Raw genomic sequence first — 19,341 nt, forward strand, 5'->3', positions numbered from 1 at the left:
TGATTTATAACTTTTGCTAAAATATTGGCTTAGTTTGCGGTTCTAGAAGTATACAGGACAACTAGGTATCACTGTCTTGGCCTAGGTTGTCTGAGTCAAAAGTCAACAAGTTCTCTAATGTCAAAAATCAGCAAAATTTTGGGACACTTATAAAATGAAAGCCTAAAACAAAGCTATAAACCATACCTATGATATATCACTAATCTTGTAGCTCCCAGGCACTTTCACTCCCCTGCACAATAGCCTAGATTGATCTAGGCTTACTAATTACAACATACCACATATAAAACCATGGAATTACACACAAAAACACTACATATCAATTTAAAAAGATTCATAATAAACGAGTTTATAAGTAATAAACACTAAACACGAAATAAATACATTTTTTGACTAAATCTAAAGACCAAAACAGGCAGACACAATGGCTAGATGAAGACAATCGTTCTGGCAAGCTTATGACATCACTGTTACCAAAACAGCAAAACGAATTTCACCACTAAAATCAGCAATTCCTTCTGTTGGAAATGGTATATAAATAGTGGGGGAAGTGTTGACTTTACAGTTTATTATAGTTATATATATAGTATTATAGTGTTATTGTAGTTTATTATATGAATTTACAGCCTGTCAGATTACATTATAATGCAGACTGCCAGTTTCAGGCCACTTTTGTATATAAAAAATATTTCTTAATAATTATTAAATTATTTGTTTTATTTAAAACTTAATTGGCAAGCCAAGCAGCCAATGTCTCATCTACATATTAATGTTTCAAGGATTTTTGATGAAATTATTTTACAAAGTTATTTAACTATTTTAAAAGCATTGTTGTCTTTTGTAACTTTGTGTTGTGTTCCAAAGTTGTACTGAACAAATGTCGTTACCAATTGATATTCTGATTTGTTGAAGTCTTTAGTTTAGAAACGATGATGCTGTATATTTGAAGGTCAGTTTTTCTTCATCACCAATCATTTCCTGCAAATCCTTGGTGATTATGTGATTAAAAGTACAAAAATAACAATAATAAAAATTGAGAAAACATCTTTACTTTTAAATTAATTATATTACAATAAATATAAACCAAAGGCCAGGGTAAGGGTCTGGTCCGTATGAACAACACAACACTTGTGCACATAAACAACAGTTGTATACTTTGGTAAGGTATCACAAACACATCCATCACTGAGGAGGATTTTCTCCGGCAGCTCCCCACGCAAAGCCACCCGGTCGGTCTTCTGGCATCGGCACGTAGTCGGCATCGTCTGCTGGTGCATCAAACAGTGACTTCCTGTAACAGCCAACAGAATTAAGAATCCTGACATTTTTTTTTAATTCGTAAAAATTTTTTTCTGTATTTGAGTTATAAAATGAAAGTATAATTTAAACGATATATTATTCATGTACATGAATTAATAACTACTTTTTGATCTACAATTATTTATTTTCAAAGTACAGAACAAAATAATATATGTGCAGACACATTTGAAAAGTGTTTGTTTTTCAGCTAAAGAATTCTTTAACAGAGTAGAACATCCAGATGAGAATTCCTTCAGATGTAACTTGAAATTCTCATTTTGGCTGATTTTCTTAAAATGGTTAGAAGAATATAGTTTCCACTCCTTGTAGTTTGGCTATTTCTCATACTATAAGATGGTGTATAGGTGCATTATTAGTGTTATAACTTGATGCGTCTTCCAGCATATTACACTTGTAACATGTAAGAGAGATGGAATTGTTAGTATGATGGGGCCTTTGAAGGCTCATCAGTAAGAATCCAAAGGGTTAATAATGTATGTTTGGAGTACTGATGGCAGAGCGTGGTTGAAGCCCTTGGAACTGTGTTAGAGATAGTGCAGGGTTAAATTCTGTCTGATCATATTCATCAGGACTGTTGATTCTCCTCCAGTAGCACGTGGAGACAGGCAGAATAAGGCTTAAAAGGGGATCAGCCTCTTCTTACAAAAAATAGCATTCTACACTCACTTTTTTTAGAGCACAATTACTTAGAGATTTTTTATTGACGTGTTTCTCCTAAGAGAGACAGTTTTTGCAGCTGTATTTTTCATAATGAGCCACTGTTGAGTTTCAAGCATTGTTGGTCTATTTTATAGATCCAACAATATATCGAAAATAAGATTATTTTTTTATACATGCTAACCAACTACCTTTTACCTTTTTTTTTTTCTTTTTTTACCTTACCTAACCTAACCTACAGCATTGCAACATGGGGAGGAGCATCAAAAAACAACCTAGAAAGGGTGCTTCTAAAGCAGAAAAGAGCATTTAGATGCCTAGCAGATCTTAACTACCGGGACAGTTGCAAAGAAACTTTTAAACAGCTGAAAATTCTAACAGCAGTTTCACTTTACATCAGGGAAACAATTATGCACATCATCTCAACAGCGCAGCCGAGACATAGAGATCTTCACCAGTATAACACCAGGCATGCAGCAAACTTCTCACTTCCCCAACACCTCCTGAGTCTGTCGGAACAAAAACCCACCAACAAAGGTGCCATCTTCTTCAATAACTTGCCAGAGCACCTAAGGATGGAACATCCAAAGCACCTCAAGATACAGCTGACAGCATGGCTTCTGGATCGACCGTTCTACTCGGAGGGGGAATTCCTGAATACCTCATTCAACGTATAAATTTATACTGAACCTTATCTAATATTGACGCATGGCTGTTCTCTATGAATATGTCAAAGAGTTGTCATTAACCTTAAGATATAAAAATGTTTTTTACATAAACATTTTCATGCATATATCTTTAATACGAAAATAAAATAAAGGAAAATATTACAAGTCATGTTTTTATAATGTTGGACATTTACTAAAAATTCTTGTTTACTAGGAAATTATTCATATGTTTTTGATTCATTGTACACATAATTACTTTACAATTAATTAACTAATTACAGAAATTTACAGAAAATAACCAATTTACAGAAAATAACTTAAGCTGTAATTATATAAGAAAAATTGCATCAAGTCATCAAACAATAACGTATGGGGTCCCACAGGGCTCAATATTGGGCCCCCTACTTTTCATTTGTTATCTGAAAGGAATTACAAAACATGCCACTCTAAGCAAAATTTGTTTATATGCAGATGATAGTGACAGGAAAATCTCCAGATGACATTGAGATTTCTGCTTATATCGACTTGGCAGCTATCAAAGAATTCTTAAATAATCATAATTTATTATTGAATTCTAGTAAATCAAACTTTATAACATTTTCCACAAAACAAAATAGACATAAAATTGAACCATTAATTATAGTAGGTAATGATATTATAACACAAGAAAACTGTACAAAATTTCTAGGTCTAACTATAGATGTACACTTATCTTGGAATAATTATGTTCAGAATGTTTTAAACAAAATCTCATCTGGAATTTATGCCTTGCGTCGTATGTCAAAGCTATGTGACTTAAATGCTTTGCGAAAAATGTATTATGCATCAATCCATTCACATCTAGCATATGGGATTAGTATATATGGTGCAACATCAAAACAAAATTTAGATAAAATATTAAAAAAGCAAAAGAAAGCAATTAGAGTTATATTAAATCTACAGAGACACGATTCAGTAAAACATTTATTCTGTGAGCTTAAAATCCCTACCATATATAGTTTATATATGACAGAAGTATTAAATTCGTAAAAAGAAATTCTGCTTAATCTCCAACACCTCGGTATGACTATAATACATGTAACAAAAATTATCACTGACAAACACAATTTGACATTTTATGAAATGAAAAACTGATTATATGGGGAAAAGATTTCTAAATTATTTACCTGAGGAAATAAAAAAAGAAACTAATAATAACAAATTTGAAATAAAAATTAAGGAGTATCTTACGAACAAAGCACTTTACTTTATTAATGAATTGGTAGATGAGGCCAGAAAATAATTGAGGCAATAGTTTTAATGCAATCAAAGTATTAAGAAATGTAAATATTAGTTTTAGGTTAGGTTTAGAAAATCATATTTTAGTATTAGTATTGGCGCTATTCATATACATGTAATGTATTGTACCTCATTCATTCTCTCTCTCTCTATCTATCTATCTCTATCTATATCTCTCTATCTATCTCTCTCTCTCTCTACGCCATCTTATCACGTTACGTTATCTTGCGTCATGTTACGCCATCTTACATCATCTCTCTCTCTCATCTTACGCCATCTTACGTCACGTTACGTCATCTACGTAATCTGCGTCTATGTTATCTATCTTACTCATCTATCTCTCTTCTACGTCTCTCTCTCTCTCTCTCTCTCTCTATATATATATATATATATCTATATATATACGTCAGTCTATCTGTTTCTATCTTATCTCTCTCTCTCTATCTATCTCTATCATGTTACGCCATCTTACGTCACGTTACGTCATCTTACGTAATGTTACGTCATCTTACACCATCTTACGTCATGTTACGTCATCTTACGTAATGTTACGTCATCTTGCGTCATGTTACGTCATCTTACGTCATCTTACGTCATGTTACACCATCTTACGTCACGTTGCGTCATCTTACGTAATGTTACGTCATCTTACGTCATCTTACGTAATGTTACGTCATCTTACACCATCTTACGTCACGTTACGTCATCTTACGTAATCTTACGTCACGTTACGTCATCTATCTGATCTGATCTATCTGATATGATCTATCTGATCTGATCTATCTGATCTGATCTATCGCTCTATCTCTCTCTCCATCTGTCATCTATCTCTCTATCTATCTCTCTCTCTGTCTATCTGTCTATCTATCTCTCTATCTATCTATCTATCTATCTATCTATTGCACTCGTAAACACTGTCTAATTACAAAGCAACAATAGAATTACGCAGGTTTTACACTCCATTACGATCAATCTCACACCTCTCAACCAAACAACACACACAACCTCACATATAGCTGCTGACAAGCAAAAACAAAACTAAATTTACTATCACAAATACATTTTATTGTCATTTTTATAAATTTTACTTGTTATTGGTTCTATATTTCTATACACGTTTCATTGGCAGCTAATCCCCATTATATGTATTCATAGATAAGTTAATTAAAATACAACACATTACTATCTTAATTTTGCCAAGTTGGGTTTCATTCAAATTGTTCGTTATTACTTCTAAGTATTTGCTTACAATTTTTACAAATAATTTAAAATATCAAGTTTCAAACTTTAAAAAGCTTTTCCGAACTCATGTATTATTTATTTTGGTGGGTTTGATACAGTACCATACAAGATTACTGACATTAGAATGTTGATTTAAGCCCCGATTCACCTCCCTTAGTCCAGCATCTGGGATCTGATGCTGTTACAGACAACTCCTGAAATCTGGAGTCAAGTTCATCTGAAGAGATCTAAAAGGAAGGTGAATTGGAGATTAACTCAACATTCACATGGAATCAACCCTTCCTACATTACCATAGCTACATTACAAAATTTTTACAGAATACAAATTTAAAATTTAATTCACAGTAAAAATTGTGTTAGAAATTAAGATATTATTAAGGAGTAGATTGTTTCAAATAATTTTAACACTCAGAAAAGCTGGTTCATTTACATCTCTCGATTGGTTTGAAGACTTATTTTGCCAATCCACACAAAATATAAGACAGTTGATTACTTACAAGAACTGTGGGGTGTTGAGGATACGGAACCCGCCTGTCTGATTGGGGAAGACATCCTCCATGAAGTAATAACAATGGCCGACGATCATCCCCATCAGGTCGACCCACACAGGATTGCCTAGCAGCACAGAGAAGCCTAGCAGTACCCACGGCAGATAGGGGGCCTGCACGAACAAAGCTAACATCTTACTTCTATCTTTGTTATTGTTAAATAAATATTATTAAGCAATGTTAACCCTTAGTAGGGAAGGAGAGAAATTTAAATATAGGCTTTTGATAACTTATAAAACTGGATTTGTCAGATCAGATTGTCATAAGTGGCCAGTATTCTTTTTATTGATTTCACATACGTAAAGTCATAATTTACAATTCTTTTATGTATACTTCAGAAATCCTTCTAGGTATTCTTTTAAAACTTGGCAAACTGACTGAAACAATCAAACACATTTATATTCCGCAAGAGCATATACCAATTGAATATAAAAAAAGTTTCCCAAGTTTGAAAATTCCACTGACATTTTATACAAATTTGAGTGAACAGAAGCACAAAAACAGGAATGATAAAATAAAAGTAGTTAACCCTTTTTGGTGGCATGGAATACTTCCTGTCACATTTTTTTACTTCACACATACAATATAAAGTGCCAGAGGTAAAACAGGGTATTTTGCAGTACTTTACTAAAAATTGTATTAATCAAGTTATACAAGCGGTAACAACATATTTGGTTTTTTTTAAACCTGTTTGTGAAATATAAGGAAATCACAAAAAAAAGTATTCTGTAAAAAATAAACTGTTCTTAAAAAGTTAAAAAATTGAAAGTTTTTACAGAACAGCTTAAAAAACTGCCTGACGTGGAAAATACAATAGAATGGAATAAAAATTACACATAACACTTAATTTCTTTAACAAACTATTCTTTAGACTGGTTAAGATTTAAATAGTAATAATCCTTTAAACTGTTAACATGTTTCTTAGCTCTGGACCAATGGCATAGCTGAATCAGTCGTCTGATTCAACCATGACTCTTCTAATTATAAAGGCATGCCAAAGAGACGAAAACTTATAATTTTGTCTTTCTGTTTTAACTCAGTTCAAAACAACGTATTTTACCTTTATAATTACTAAACAATAATTTCAGATGTTATGCTGCTAAAATAAATGTTGTATATAGTAACAACACATATACACTATGTTTTTAATATATGTCACTAAAGTAAACGTTTAAAAATGTTATGTTTTGATATATTAAAAAAATAAACATTGTATGTTAACAATTATTGTCATCACAGGTTTTTGGTAGTTTGCTATTAATTTTTAAGTTGGTAAACATCACTAACAAACGAGGTATAGATGTCTACATCTGGCAGTAAAATTAAAAGTTAAAAAGTGTTAATAACAACTGCAGTAAAATTTAAATAGGAAAAACATAAAATTGTGTACAAACTTTTAAATCCATTAAAAAATTGCAGAGATATTTAAAACATTATGAATAGTACAAAATTATGTGTACAAATTTCATATTCAAATACTAAACAAGTAAAACAATACAAACCCAATATTATAAAACGTAGAAAATTGGTTCTACATCATGCTACAGTTTTTGCGAGACCCTATATAGTTTGTAAATTATCAACAATCCTTATTATCGGATCAAGAACATTTCTTGTCTCAAATAATAAAAAATTTAAATTGCCACAGCTTTTTATTTATAAACATTGTCAAAAAGATTACAAAATACTTTACTTGTGATACTTAATAAGGAAGATGAAGAAGTAGAGTAAATTATTACATAATACACCGAGACTTACATTGAAATTGAGGATGCCAAAGAAACTCATCCGAGTGAAAGGGTTTCTCCTGGACCAAATGTAGACTAGCATTATCGTGAATGCTTGTCCGAGGAATAACAGATTGATGAAGAAAGCAAATATCTACAAATAAGTTGAGGAAAATGACAGATTAATGTTATTACTAGCCTAGAGCTTGAGAGATGAAAACCAATCAACAGTGTTGCCATATCGGGACCTTGCCTCTATGATTTCACACAAATCATTCAAGGCTACATTATAATATGATATATCAAAATTAAATTATACAGTGAGGGAAATAGTTACTGCTACCTTTAATGTAAGTGATACTAGAAGTTTGGTAAGACTGGTGGAATACGACAAAAACATTACTGTCTATACAAAGTAAGAGTATGCCAGACCACATATTGTGTAACAGGCTTCACTGAAGTTTCATGCAAAATTTCAAGTCTATAGCTCATTTCATCCTCAAGTTACCACACTGAGTTGTAGACTTTGCTAATGCTGATCCAAATCCCATCATGAAATGAAAAGCGAACTCGATAAGGGTTATATATGAAATCAAGCTCCAATGCAAAATGTTAAATCTAAAGGTCAGTTCATTCTTGAGATGTGCAGTTCATTCTTCAATATCATGTGAACAGATATATAGACGTACAGACAATCATGGGGAAAAGAACTGTTTAAATCCCCCTGGCATACAAAAGAGAAATTGTGTCAACCTACTGAGCCTTCACTTACACTCAGCCAAATTCCATGGTTAGAACGAGCACCACCAAGTTTCATGCAAAATTAAAAGTGATATATATATGTATACTTGAAACAATAAAAGAATAAGACTTCATATAATACTTTAATATTTCAACTGGTTGTCGTTTTATAAAAAGGGTAAAACATTATATATATATATATATATATATATTGAGTGTTTACAAAACTATTTTGTGAATTTGTTTTGTTTTGTCATGACAAACAAAACATGTTATATAAACACAGGTAAAGAATTCTTAGTTCACCAGATGTCTGCATGTGTTTTTTCAATTTAATTTTTATTTCATAAATCAGTAATGATAAAAAATTCAAAATTGCGACAGCATTTTTCTTGCAGTCCTAAATAAAGAGAAACATTAACATTATATTTATCGTATAAAATTTCAAGATGGGGTACGGTAAAGCTTAATTAATACTGTAAAAACTTATAAGATTATGAAAATATGGGAAGAATAATAAAGTTGATAAATTTAATTAAGAATATTTTCTCACTTAAAACATATAAAGCGGCCAATTATTAGTTTATGAAATAAAAAAAAACATATACAGACAGACAAAATGTAAACTAAGCATTTCTGACCAACTAAAAATGTAAAATAAACTAAGTTTATTTTACATTTTTAGTTGGTCTCGACACAAAGAACTAATTCCCTAAATATTACCATAGAGTGTGTGAACACCTATGTTTGGTATGAATGGAAACCTCTTACGATCTAAATGTTCCTATTCTTGATTTAAAATACACCCACTTAGGGGCTCAGCTTGATGGGCGTCCATATGCCAATGTTAATGTTTTGGGAGTATTTTTGTTCAGTTTAAAATAGCTGATTACTAAAATACATGTGTTGTGGCAGTTATTTTTAATCCACTAAAACAACTTGATGTCAGCTTTTTTCTTTATGATGGTTTACACTTGTAGCTCTTTGAGAGCCAATTGAAAATTAGATAACATTATAAAATTGCTCCATTATTGACATTTTGATAAATAAAAAGTGTGATTTTCATTTATTGTAGATAAGAAAAAGGTTTCATAATTATTGTCAGCATGTACACCCTTATTGGAAAAGGAACTAATATTATTGATATTTACCATCCACTAATAACCTTTCCCCTTATTCCCCTCATTGAAAACATGGTAAAAATATGAAATTTTGTTGTTAGCTGAGCTATAAGGCATAAAACCATGAAAATTTCAAGATGTTCCTATATGCTGCTGCATTTTGTATTTATCATATTTCAAATATCTTTTCCATTCTCTGTTTTTAGGGTAAACCCTCACAAGAACCCTTATTAAATAAATGTTACATAAATAAATAATCCCTAAATTGCCATTTTGATGCATAGACACATGACAATTGGCCATATTGGGAATTTTTTAACAAGAAGTTAAGGATCTTTTTAAATTTTCATCATTCGATCAGCCCCTCTCCATCCTGTATTCATTGCGAATGGGAATTGAATTATGAAATTTGTAGTTATTTATTTGTAAACTAGCTAAACAGTACTGTGTTTTATATATGTTTTCTGGTTGCTAATCACAGAGTGTACTACACAGTCAGTGTGTTTACAGAGTGTGTCAGTTTATTTTCGTACATAAACTTCTGGAGTTGATGCTCTTCACTCCAATAAGAAAACAAAATTGGGCAGAATAAAATTTTTTCCATTCCTTTCTCTATTAGAAGGAAAATATCAAAAGTTCATTTTCTGGTCAACAATTATTGGTACTTGTTAATTATAAAGATGATTGGTTTTTTACTGGGGGAAATCACATTATACTATAAGTTTTGATTTTTGTGGGGTGTCTGCATTGTAGGTCAAGTAGCACCAGTCAAGGTCGTCACCAGACGTAAGATAACACCAATAACTCTCATAGTTGCCAGTAGTAGTCCGATTATGATACTGCTTCCACCGCAGTCAGGTCGCATGCTGCAGTTAATTTCTGTGTTCCCAATTCCGTTGGTTCCAGGAATTTAATATTTATTAAACATTTACGCACACTTACATGATCTGAGCTTGAATTGAGGTACTATCAGGAGGGGTTTGCTTTTTTTTTTAATGTGATCTGACCACGGGAAAGTACCAATCACAAAAGCACCTGGCCAGAAGAGTGGGCTTCTAAAAAAGAAAATAATCCTTCAGGATAGTATCTAAATTCAAGCTCAGATCGTGTAAGCAGCACTAACAGGTATAACAATGCTGACACCCTGAAATAATCAAAACTAATAGTATATTGTCATTCTCTCCAGTAAAAAAACCATGCATCTTTATAAATTAACAATTACCCAATTATTTTGTTTAAAACCTTTCCATCTCATTTTGAAGCATACGTTCCCTATTAACATATTCACTGTACTTCTGAGTGAGATCTACTCCCTGTGTATTTCTAAACAGTAAAGTGTCTGCCTCAGTCAATGCGTTAACTACTAATTTTTACTAACAATTCATTCAATCAGATTAAGCCTAAAAATATCAATCAAGCGACATGTAACCTACCATATAAAAGGCATTCTTAGTAATAGGTCTGATAAACAAGGGAATGTTGCTCCCTGGAATACCTGAGGTATGGTAAACAAGGAAATGTTGCTCCCTGGAATACCTGAGGTATGGTAAACAAGGAAATGTTGCTCCCTGGAATACCTGAGGTATGGTAAACAAGGAAATGTTTGCTCCCTGGAATACCTGAGGTATGGTAAACAAGGAAATGTTGCTCCCTGGAATACCAGGTCTCAGAACAGATGGTTTTCAGAGATGTGGATAAACAAACTTCCATTGGGGTTTCAGGCCAGAAGCTGCCGACACATCCAACTTCCCCGTGGAAGACGGAGATGTGATCCTGGTGGCCACGGATGGAGTGTTTGACAACGTCCCTGACCAGCTGCTAGTCAACGAGCTGTGTCGTCTTCAGGGCGAGAGGGACCCAGTCAAGATACAAAAGGTGGCCAATTCCATAGCGTGGATGGCCCGAAACCTAGCTTTCGACGATAAGTTCCTCTCCCCCTTCGCCAAGTCTGCGATGGAAAATGGGATCCATACAATAGGTACACACTTTCACTCAAATGTTTAAACATTTCACACTTCAATGTGTTTGTGTTACTTGAGATGTGTTATTTATAAACATTTTTACTTATAATTTCTGTAGCATGATTATTAAACAATATTCTTTAATGTTTGAAACAGAATTATTTAACTAAAACATTAAATTATTAAGTTAATCAGGAGGTATTCTACAATAAACGCTGAAAATTGTGGTTTTCTTAAATAACAAATTCATACAACAGAGAACCATAAATAAAAACTTTTCACATAGAATATTAAATGACCAAACATATACAATTTTTAACCTTCGCCACTAATAAATCCATTAACTTTCCTATAACGCCAGGAGAAGTAAAAATGTGTTTCTTTAAGTTCAAAGCTAATTTTTATTATAACTAAATTATACAAAATAAAGCAAAAAAGTAGAAAACAGCATTTTATTTAAAAATTAGTGTATTAATTGATAACAATAAATATTTACAAAACTTTGTAATTAAACTTTAATTACATTAACGAAAAAAAAAAAAGAAAATATTAACAAGATAAATATTTCAAACTAATCACAGCACTACCACACAATAAAGAATAATAACGAGATACGTAGTAGACGCACACTCATGACAAGTGAGAACTTAGTAATACATGCCACGGATATGTTTGGTTATGTCTCTGTCGGAGAGATGCAGAACTGACGAGCAGAGCAGGCGGTCGGAGTTACACAAAGGGTGCGCCCCTCCCCCTGCTGCAGAGTGAAGGTCGTTTATAAAATACTTCCTTGGCAACTGTGATAAGCACAGAATGTGCACAGAGCATTTCAAAGGCTTTGTGAACTAAAAAACCCTCTATAAAAGACATAATCTATAATATCGGATATAACTGTATTTGGCATTTTGGTCAGTCTACCATTCTAATATATCCGTCTACGGCATGGGAAGGGTTAATATAATATTATTTAGAAGCTATGTGTACAGGGTTGCTACAGGAGTCCAATAATGAAATTCCCTGACTTTTCCCTGATTTCCAGACCAAATTTTTCATTTTTTCCCTGACTTTTTTCAACGCAATCCCCAGGGTTTTTGGCAATTAATGGGTGGAAAAAAGCGGTGTTTGAGGCTAACAGGGTGGCGCGGCGGCAGTAAGTTTATTTGTGTAAAGGGATTTTATATTTTTCCCTGACCAACGTCGAAATTCCCTGACTTTTCCCTGATTTTCCAGTCCTGTTTTTTTTCCCTGACTTTTCCCTGACTTCCCTGATTTCCCTGACATGTAGCATCCCTGGTGTAGTACGATATAAAGGTGTCACCACACACTACAACAACAAATCTTGTACAACAAAACCAGGACAAATGATAATTCTTTTTAAAAATATTAGAACTTTTGAACTATTTTAAGATAAAGATGAATAATATTTTATTCAAATTTCAATATCTCTTGAGCGCATGATTGGTTTTCAACTGAAAACAACAAAATAGTAGTTATTGTTTTATTTCACGCCTCTACATCTAACATGTATGAGTTTGAGAGTTAATTTAGAAAAATCTCAGTTAACATATTTCAACTAATATAAAAAAATGATTACGATATTTCTCTGTTGCAGGTGGAAAACCAGATGACATCACAGTGTTGCTGGCGACTGTGGTCGGCTGAGCCGTCGTCCTCATAGTTCATTGTATTATAGTTCACCGTTCACCACATTCATTTGTATAAATTAATTCTTTTTATACATAATAATTTCATGATTGTCGCAGAGACATTAAATCTCAGTCAGGGTTAAGAATAAGCAGCGTCGCATGAGGAAACCTGGAGTTGCTCGTGACGCGGAAATGTGACGACATCGGTTAGCGCGTGTCGTTTTTATTTTTTTATCACCTTTATTTATTGCTGTATTGCCAGCCATTTCGTTCTTTCTGTGTTTCACTTTCATGTTAATGTTGCTCCTTTTTAGAAAAGAAGTTGATTATTAATTTGTAGCGAATCGAACGTAGGTCGATCTAAATGGTTGATTGCTAAAATGTGATAGCATGTGATTTCTTTTGTTTACTGTTAGGTGTATCCGACTCGTGACAGAATCAAAGTAACATTTACAATTTTGTAAAGAGCATTTGTGAAATGAACTGAAGTAGTATTGAGTTAGCAGTCGGTGCTGATACTAGTCACCGGACGTAAATAAATGATTCCATTACAACGTGTCTCTTATTTCCTTATTTTCTCGTATAAAACCTACAATAATGTATCTTGTAAAATTGCTTAGCATAATTGTTAGCAAAACAGCAATCATAACACAAATAACTAATGGAGTACATCATCTTTGGGGTTTGGGACCATGGTGTAGCATTTTTTCTTTTTTAAGCAATCAATTGTAGTGCAGTCATTGAAGCGAAAAATACGGTCTTACCTCCGAATTTTTTTTACTGTGAACCGATTTGCATGAAATTTTGGAATTAGGCTCATCTTACCCTTAACTTCAAAAGTGAAAATGATCTGAACTCCGCCCATTATTTTTAAGGGGTGTAAACAACCTCTTAATGGAAAAATTGACATTAAGCCATTTTATCGCTATAAAACATGTGAAATAGTAAGTGGTGAAATTGTAAAGTGTTTTCTAACACAATTACCACATATTAAAATAATTTTCAAGCCCTTGAAAATCTTACAACCCTTGCAAACAACCCCTAAATTGAAAAAATCACAAAAAAATACTTTATGTATGACATAAAAAGATGTAAGTATAGAGTAAGTAATATTTTATATTCTCTGTAATAATTATCAAATTTTTAACCCCCTTTCAACCCTTGAAAACTACCCCTTGATAAAAAATTAAAAAATTTTTTATAAAATAAAAAGGATTTAAATATTATTCCACACTCTTGAAAATGATTATCATATTCTTAAGCTTTTCTACCCTTAAAACTACCCCTAAATTAAAACAGTAAATGTATATCATTACATATTTAAAAATAATTTAATTTAGAGTAAAAAATTACCATTTATTGGATAAAATCTTTACAAATTATATAAAATTCACTCAAATGTGTTATATATACATATAAGAACGTTGGTATGTACTCATGCCTACGTTTCCAAAATATATGAGCCATATTATGTATATATATATATATAAATATATATATATATATATATATATATATATATATATATATATATATACACACATTACAATAGTTTTGGGTCTCTATTATACTGCGTACTTTCACATTGCTCCAAATATTCACAATCCTAAATTTTCAGTTACTAAGTAGAAAAAAATATGATAAGTTTTTGGACCATAACTCCTTCAATTTTCATGCAATCACAATTTATAAGAAATCATTGTAAAGGTAATTTAGAGAGCTACAACATCCTTTATTGCAATATATAGTAAAAAACCTTTTTCTCAAATGGTGAAGGGTTAAAGGGCTTAAGAGAGGCTGTGATTGCACTGCCACGCGCTCTTTAAACAATCATATCTCCGTCAATTTTTGTTTGACAGAAAAAAACAAAAAAACCAAATTGTTTTTCAGAAAAATACAAATACCTAAATGTTTCATTCTTACACTTTTATACGTATCTGTCGTCATTTTTGAGATATTTTGAAAAAAAGGTGGTTTTTTAAAAATTTGAAATTTTTTTTAATCGTGACTTTAAAAAAAAATATGTGTCCTGAAGCAGCCAAACTGATATAATCTATAAAACTCTTCATAATAAAGTTAATTCTAGGCGGAATACGATTAATTTTAATTTTGGTGGAAATGGCACTTATGAAACCCATTGATTTAAAAGAAAAAAACATTAGATGCTCCTCTTATTTGCAATACAGCTCACTTATTTTACGTGCTAAAGACTTTTAATAGTGCTCATTTTAAAGCTTACTTCAAGTACTACAAAACCCTTTTTTATTAGAATTCCTAAAATGCATCTGCTCGCCGCTAGATGGCATTGACCACATCGATTAAATTTCAGACAAAATAAAAAATGGCTTTGATCTGTAATATCTAGCTTAATATTGCACTTAGAATACTTTATAAAAACATAATTGTTCATTTTTTTACTTGCTACAATTTTGTTTTTATAAAATTTTCGATAAAACGTATATTTTTGGAGATATTTGCAAAAAACCGATGAAAAACGTGAAAAAATTACGAATTTTCAATTGCCAATAACTTGAAAATTATTGGATTTTTCGAAAAACTTTATAGATGATTTTTTGCTTAAAATTAGGCCTTCTATCGATATCCGAGGTTATTTAAAAAAAAAAAAAAAAAAAAACAATTCACCCCCGAGAAGGGGTGGCAACCACCCCCAGGGTGGTTGCGGAGTTCAAATCATTTTCACTTTTGAAGTTAAGGGTAAGATGAACCTAATTCCAAAATTGTATGCAATTCGGTTCACAGTAAAAAAATTCGGAGCAATAATGCTTCAATGACTGCACTATTGAGCGAAAGTTGAAAAATGAGAATTATTACTCTGGTACCGGCGGTCACTTTTTCTTCATATGGCAGGCCATCTATGATCCAGGTTCTCTTGAAGGAAATTAAAACATGTAAAAACCACAAATAATACATGAAATGCTAATTTTGTTACTATGGGTTCGATAATTTAAAAAAATTGACAAAAATGTAATTTTTACCCAAATGTTTTCAACATGTACCAAAATTTTGAGAATTATACACACAACACAATTAATAAATTAATAACTAATTTTAAATTTTTTTGTCTTTGAAAAGTACCTAAATTTGTTATCATGGGTAGGATGATCATTATCTAAAATTAAAAAAATTGAAATATTTCATTGATTATTTTAATTTTACAATAAATAAATGCTGATTTATAACTTTTGCTAAAATATTGGCTTAGTTTGCGGTTCTAGAAGTATACAGGACAACTAGGTATCACTGTCTTGGCCTAGGTTGTCTGAGTCAAAAGTCAACAAGTTCTCTAATGTCAAAAATCAGCAAAATTTTGGGACACTTATAAAATGAAAGCCTAAAACAAAGCTATAAACCATACCTATGATATATCACTAATCTTGTAGCTCCCAGGCACTTTCACTCCCCTGCACAATAGCCTAGATTGATCTAGGCTTACTAATTACAACATACCACATATAAAACCATGGAATTACACACAAAAACACTACATATCAATTTAAAAAGATTCATAATAAACGAGTTTATAAGTAATAAACACTAAACACGAAATAAATACATTTTTTGACTAAATCTAAAGACCAAAACAGGCAGACACAATGGCTAGATGAAGACAATCGTTCTGGCAAGCTTATGACATCACTGTTACCAAAACAGCAAAACAAATTTCACCACTAAAATCAGCAATTCCTTCTGTTGGAAATGGTATATAAATAGTGGGGGAAGTGTTGACTTTACAGTTTATTATAGTTATATATAGTATTATAGTGTTATTGTAGTTTATTATATGAATTTACAGCCTGTCAGATTACATTATAATGCAGACTGCCAGTTTCAGGCCACTTTTGTATAAAAAATATTTCTTAATAATTATTAAATTATTTGTTTTATTTAAAACTTAATTGGCAAGCCAAGCAGCCAATGTCTCATCTACATATTAATGTTTCAAGGATTTTTGATGAAATTATTTTACAAAGTTATTTAACTATTTTAAAAGCATTGTTATCTTTTGTAACTTTGTGTTGTGTTCCAAAGTTGTACTGAACAAATGTCGTTACCAATTGATATTCTGATTTGTTGAAGTCTTTAGTTTAGAAACGATGATGCTGTATATTTGAAGGTCAGTTTTTCTTCATCACCAATCATTTCCTGCAAATCCTTGGTGATTATGTGATTAAAAGTACAAAAATAACAATAATAAAAATTGAGAAAACATCTTTACTTTTAAATTAATTATATTACAATAAATATAAACCAAAGGCCAGGGTAAGGGTCTGGTCCGTATGAACAACACAACACTTGTGCACATAAACAACAGTTGTATACTTTGGTAAGGTATCACAAACACATCCATCACTGAGGAGGATTTTCTCCGGCAGCTCCCCACGCAAAGCCACCCGGTCGGTCTTCTGGCATCGGCACGTAGTCGGCATCGTCTGCTGGTGCATCAAACAGTGACTTCCTGTAACGGCCAACAGAATTAAGAATCCTGGCATTTTTTTTTAATTCGTAAACAATTTTTTCTGTATTTGAGTTATAAAATGAAAGTATAATTTAAACGATATATTATTCATGTACATGAATTAATAACTACTTTTTGATCTACAATTATTTATTTTCAAAGTACAGAACAAAATAATATATGTGCAGACACATTTGAAAAGTGTTTGTTTTTCAGCTAAAGAATTCTTTAACAGAGTAGAACATCCAGATGAGAATTCCTTCAGATGTAACTTGAAATTCTCATTTTGGCTGATTTTCTTAAAATGGTTAGAAGAATATAGTTTCCACTCCTTGTAGTTTGGCTATTTCTCATACTATAAGATGGTGTATAGGTGCATTATTAGTGTTATAACTTGATGCGTCTTCCAGCATATTACACTTGTAACATGTAAGAGAGATGGAATTGTTAGTATGATGGGGCCTTTGAAGGCTCATCAGTAAGAATCCAAAGGGTTAATAATGTATGTTTGGAGTACTGATGGCAGAGCGTGGTTGAAGCCCTTGGAACTGTGTTAGAGATAGTGCAGGGTTAAATTCTGTCTGATCATATTCATCAGGACTGTTGATTCTCCTCCAGTAGCACGTGGAGACAGGCAGAATAAGGCTTAAAAGGGGATCAGCCTCTTCTTACAAAAAATAGCATTCTACACTCACTTTTTTTAGAGCACAATTACTTAGAGATTTTTTATTGACGTGTTTCTCCTAAGAGAGACAGTTTTTGCAGCTGTATTTTTCATAATGAGCCACTGTTGAGTTTCAAGCATTGTTGGTCTATTTTATAGATCCAACAATATATCGAAAATAAGATTATTTTTTTATACATGCTAACCAACTACCTTTTACTTTTTTTTTTATTTTTTTACCTTACCTAACCTAACCTACAGCATTGCAACATGGGGAGGAGCATCAAAAAACAACCTAGAAAGGGTGCTTCTAAAGCAGAAAAGAGCATTTAGATGCCTAGCAGATCTTAACTACCGGGACAGTTGCAAAGAAACTTTTAAACAGCTGAAAATTCTAACAGCAGTTTCACTTTACATCAGGGAAACAATAATTATGCACATCATCTCAACAGCGCAGCCGAGACATAGAGATCTTCACCAGTATAACACCAGGCATGCAGCAAACTTCTCACTTCCCCAACACCTCCTGAGTCTGTCGGAACAAAAACCCACCAACAAAGGTGCCATCTTCTTCAATAACTTGCCAGAGCACCTAAGGATGGAACATCCAAAGCGCCTCAAGATACAGCTGACAGCATGGCTTCTGGATCGACCGTTCTACTCGGAGGGGGAATTCCTGAATACCTCATTCAACGTATAAATTTATACTGAACCTTATCTAATATTGACGCATGGCTGTTCTCTATGAATATGTCAAAGAGTTGTCATTAACCTTAAGATATAAAAATGTTTTTTTACATAAACATTTTCATGCATATATCTTTAATACGAAAATAAAATAAAGGAAAATATTACAAGTCATGTTTTTATAATGTTGGACATTTACTAAAAATTCTTGTTTACTAGGAAATTATTCATATGTTTTTGATTCATTGTACACATAATTACTTTACAATTAATTAACTAATTACAGAAATTTACAGAAAATAACCAATTTACAGAAAATAACTTAAGCTGTAATTATATAAGAAAAATTGCATCAAGTCATCAAACAATAACGTATGGGGTCCCACAGGGCTCAATATTGGGCCCCCTACTTTTCATTTGTTATCTGAAAGGAATTACAAAACATGCCACTCTAAGCAAAATTTGTTTATATGCAGATGATAGTGACAGGAAAATCTCCAGATGACATTGAGATTTCTGCTTATATCGACTTGGCAGCTATCAAAGAATTCTTAAATAATCATAATTTATTATTGAATTCTAGTAAATCAAACTTTATAACATT

General features: G+C 32.1%; 2 protein-coding genes across 2 annotated transcripts in view; both read right to left on the reverse strand.

Moving 5' to 3' along the window:
* Nucleotides 1-1,027: 1,027 nt before the first annotated feature.
* LOC124367953 (derlin-2-like) lies at nt 1,028-7,628 on the reverse strand. The gene is made up of 3 exons (XM_046825185.1): nt 7,472-7,628; nt 5,663-5,826; nt 1,028-1,291 (listed from the first exon to the last, which is right to left on the reverse strand). The coding sequence occupies exons 1-3, from the start codon at nt 7,541-7,543 to the stop codon at nt 1,183-1,185; spliced, it is 345 nt and encodes a 114-aa protein (XP_046681141.1). The 5' UTR covers nt 7,544-7,628; the 3' UTR covers nt 1,028-1,182.
* Nucleotides 7,629-17,122: 9,494 nt separating this feature from the next.
* Nucleotides 17,123-19,341, reverse strand: part of LOC124367954 (derlin-2-like) — a 39,054-nt gene continuing 36,835 nt past the window's right edge. The window contains exon 6 of the mRNA XM_046825186.1: nt 17,123-17,386. Coding sequence (XP_046681142.1) covers nt 17,278-17,386 — 109 coding nt within the window. The 3' untranslated portion in view covers nt 17,123-17,277. The remainder of the gene's footprint in view (nt 17,387-19,341) is intronic.

Source organism: Homalodisca vitripennis, chromosome 8 (genome assembly GCF_021130785.1).
Source record: "Homalodisca vitripennis isolate AUS2020 chromosome 8, UT_GWSS_2.1, whole genome shotgun sequence".
Lineage (NCBI taxonomy): Eukaryota > Metazoa > Arthropoda > Insecta > Hemiptera > Cicadellidae > Homalodisca > Homalodisca vitripennis.

Excerpts from the sequence above, each read along its gene's own strand:
- LOC124367953 (XM_046825185.1), bottom strand. The coding sequence starts at position 7,543 with ATGCTAGTCTACATTTGGTCCAGGAGAAACCCTTTCACTCGGATGAGT. Across the intron at positions 5,827-7,471 it reads TTGGCATCCTCAATTTCAAT|GCCCCCTATCTGCCGTGGGT; the intron begins GTAAGTCTCGGT and ends TTGTTCGTGCAG. Across the intron at positions 1,292-5,662 it reads CTCAACACCCCACAGTTCTT|GAAGTCACTGTTTGATGCAC; the intron begins GTAAGTAATCAA and ends TGGCTGTTACAG.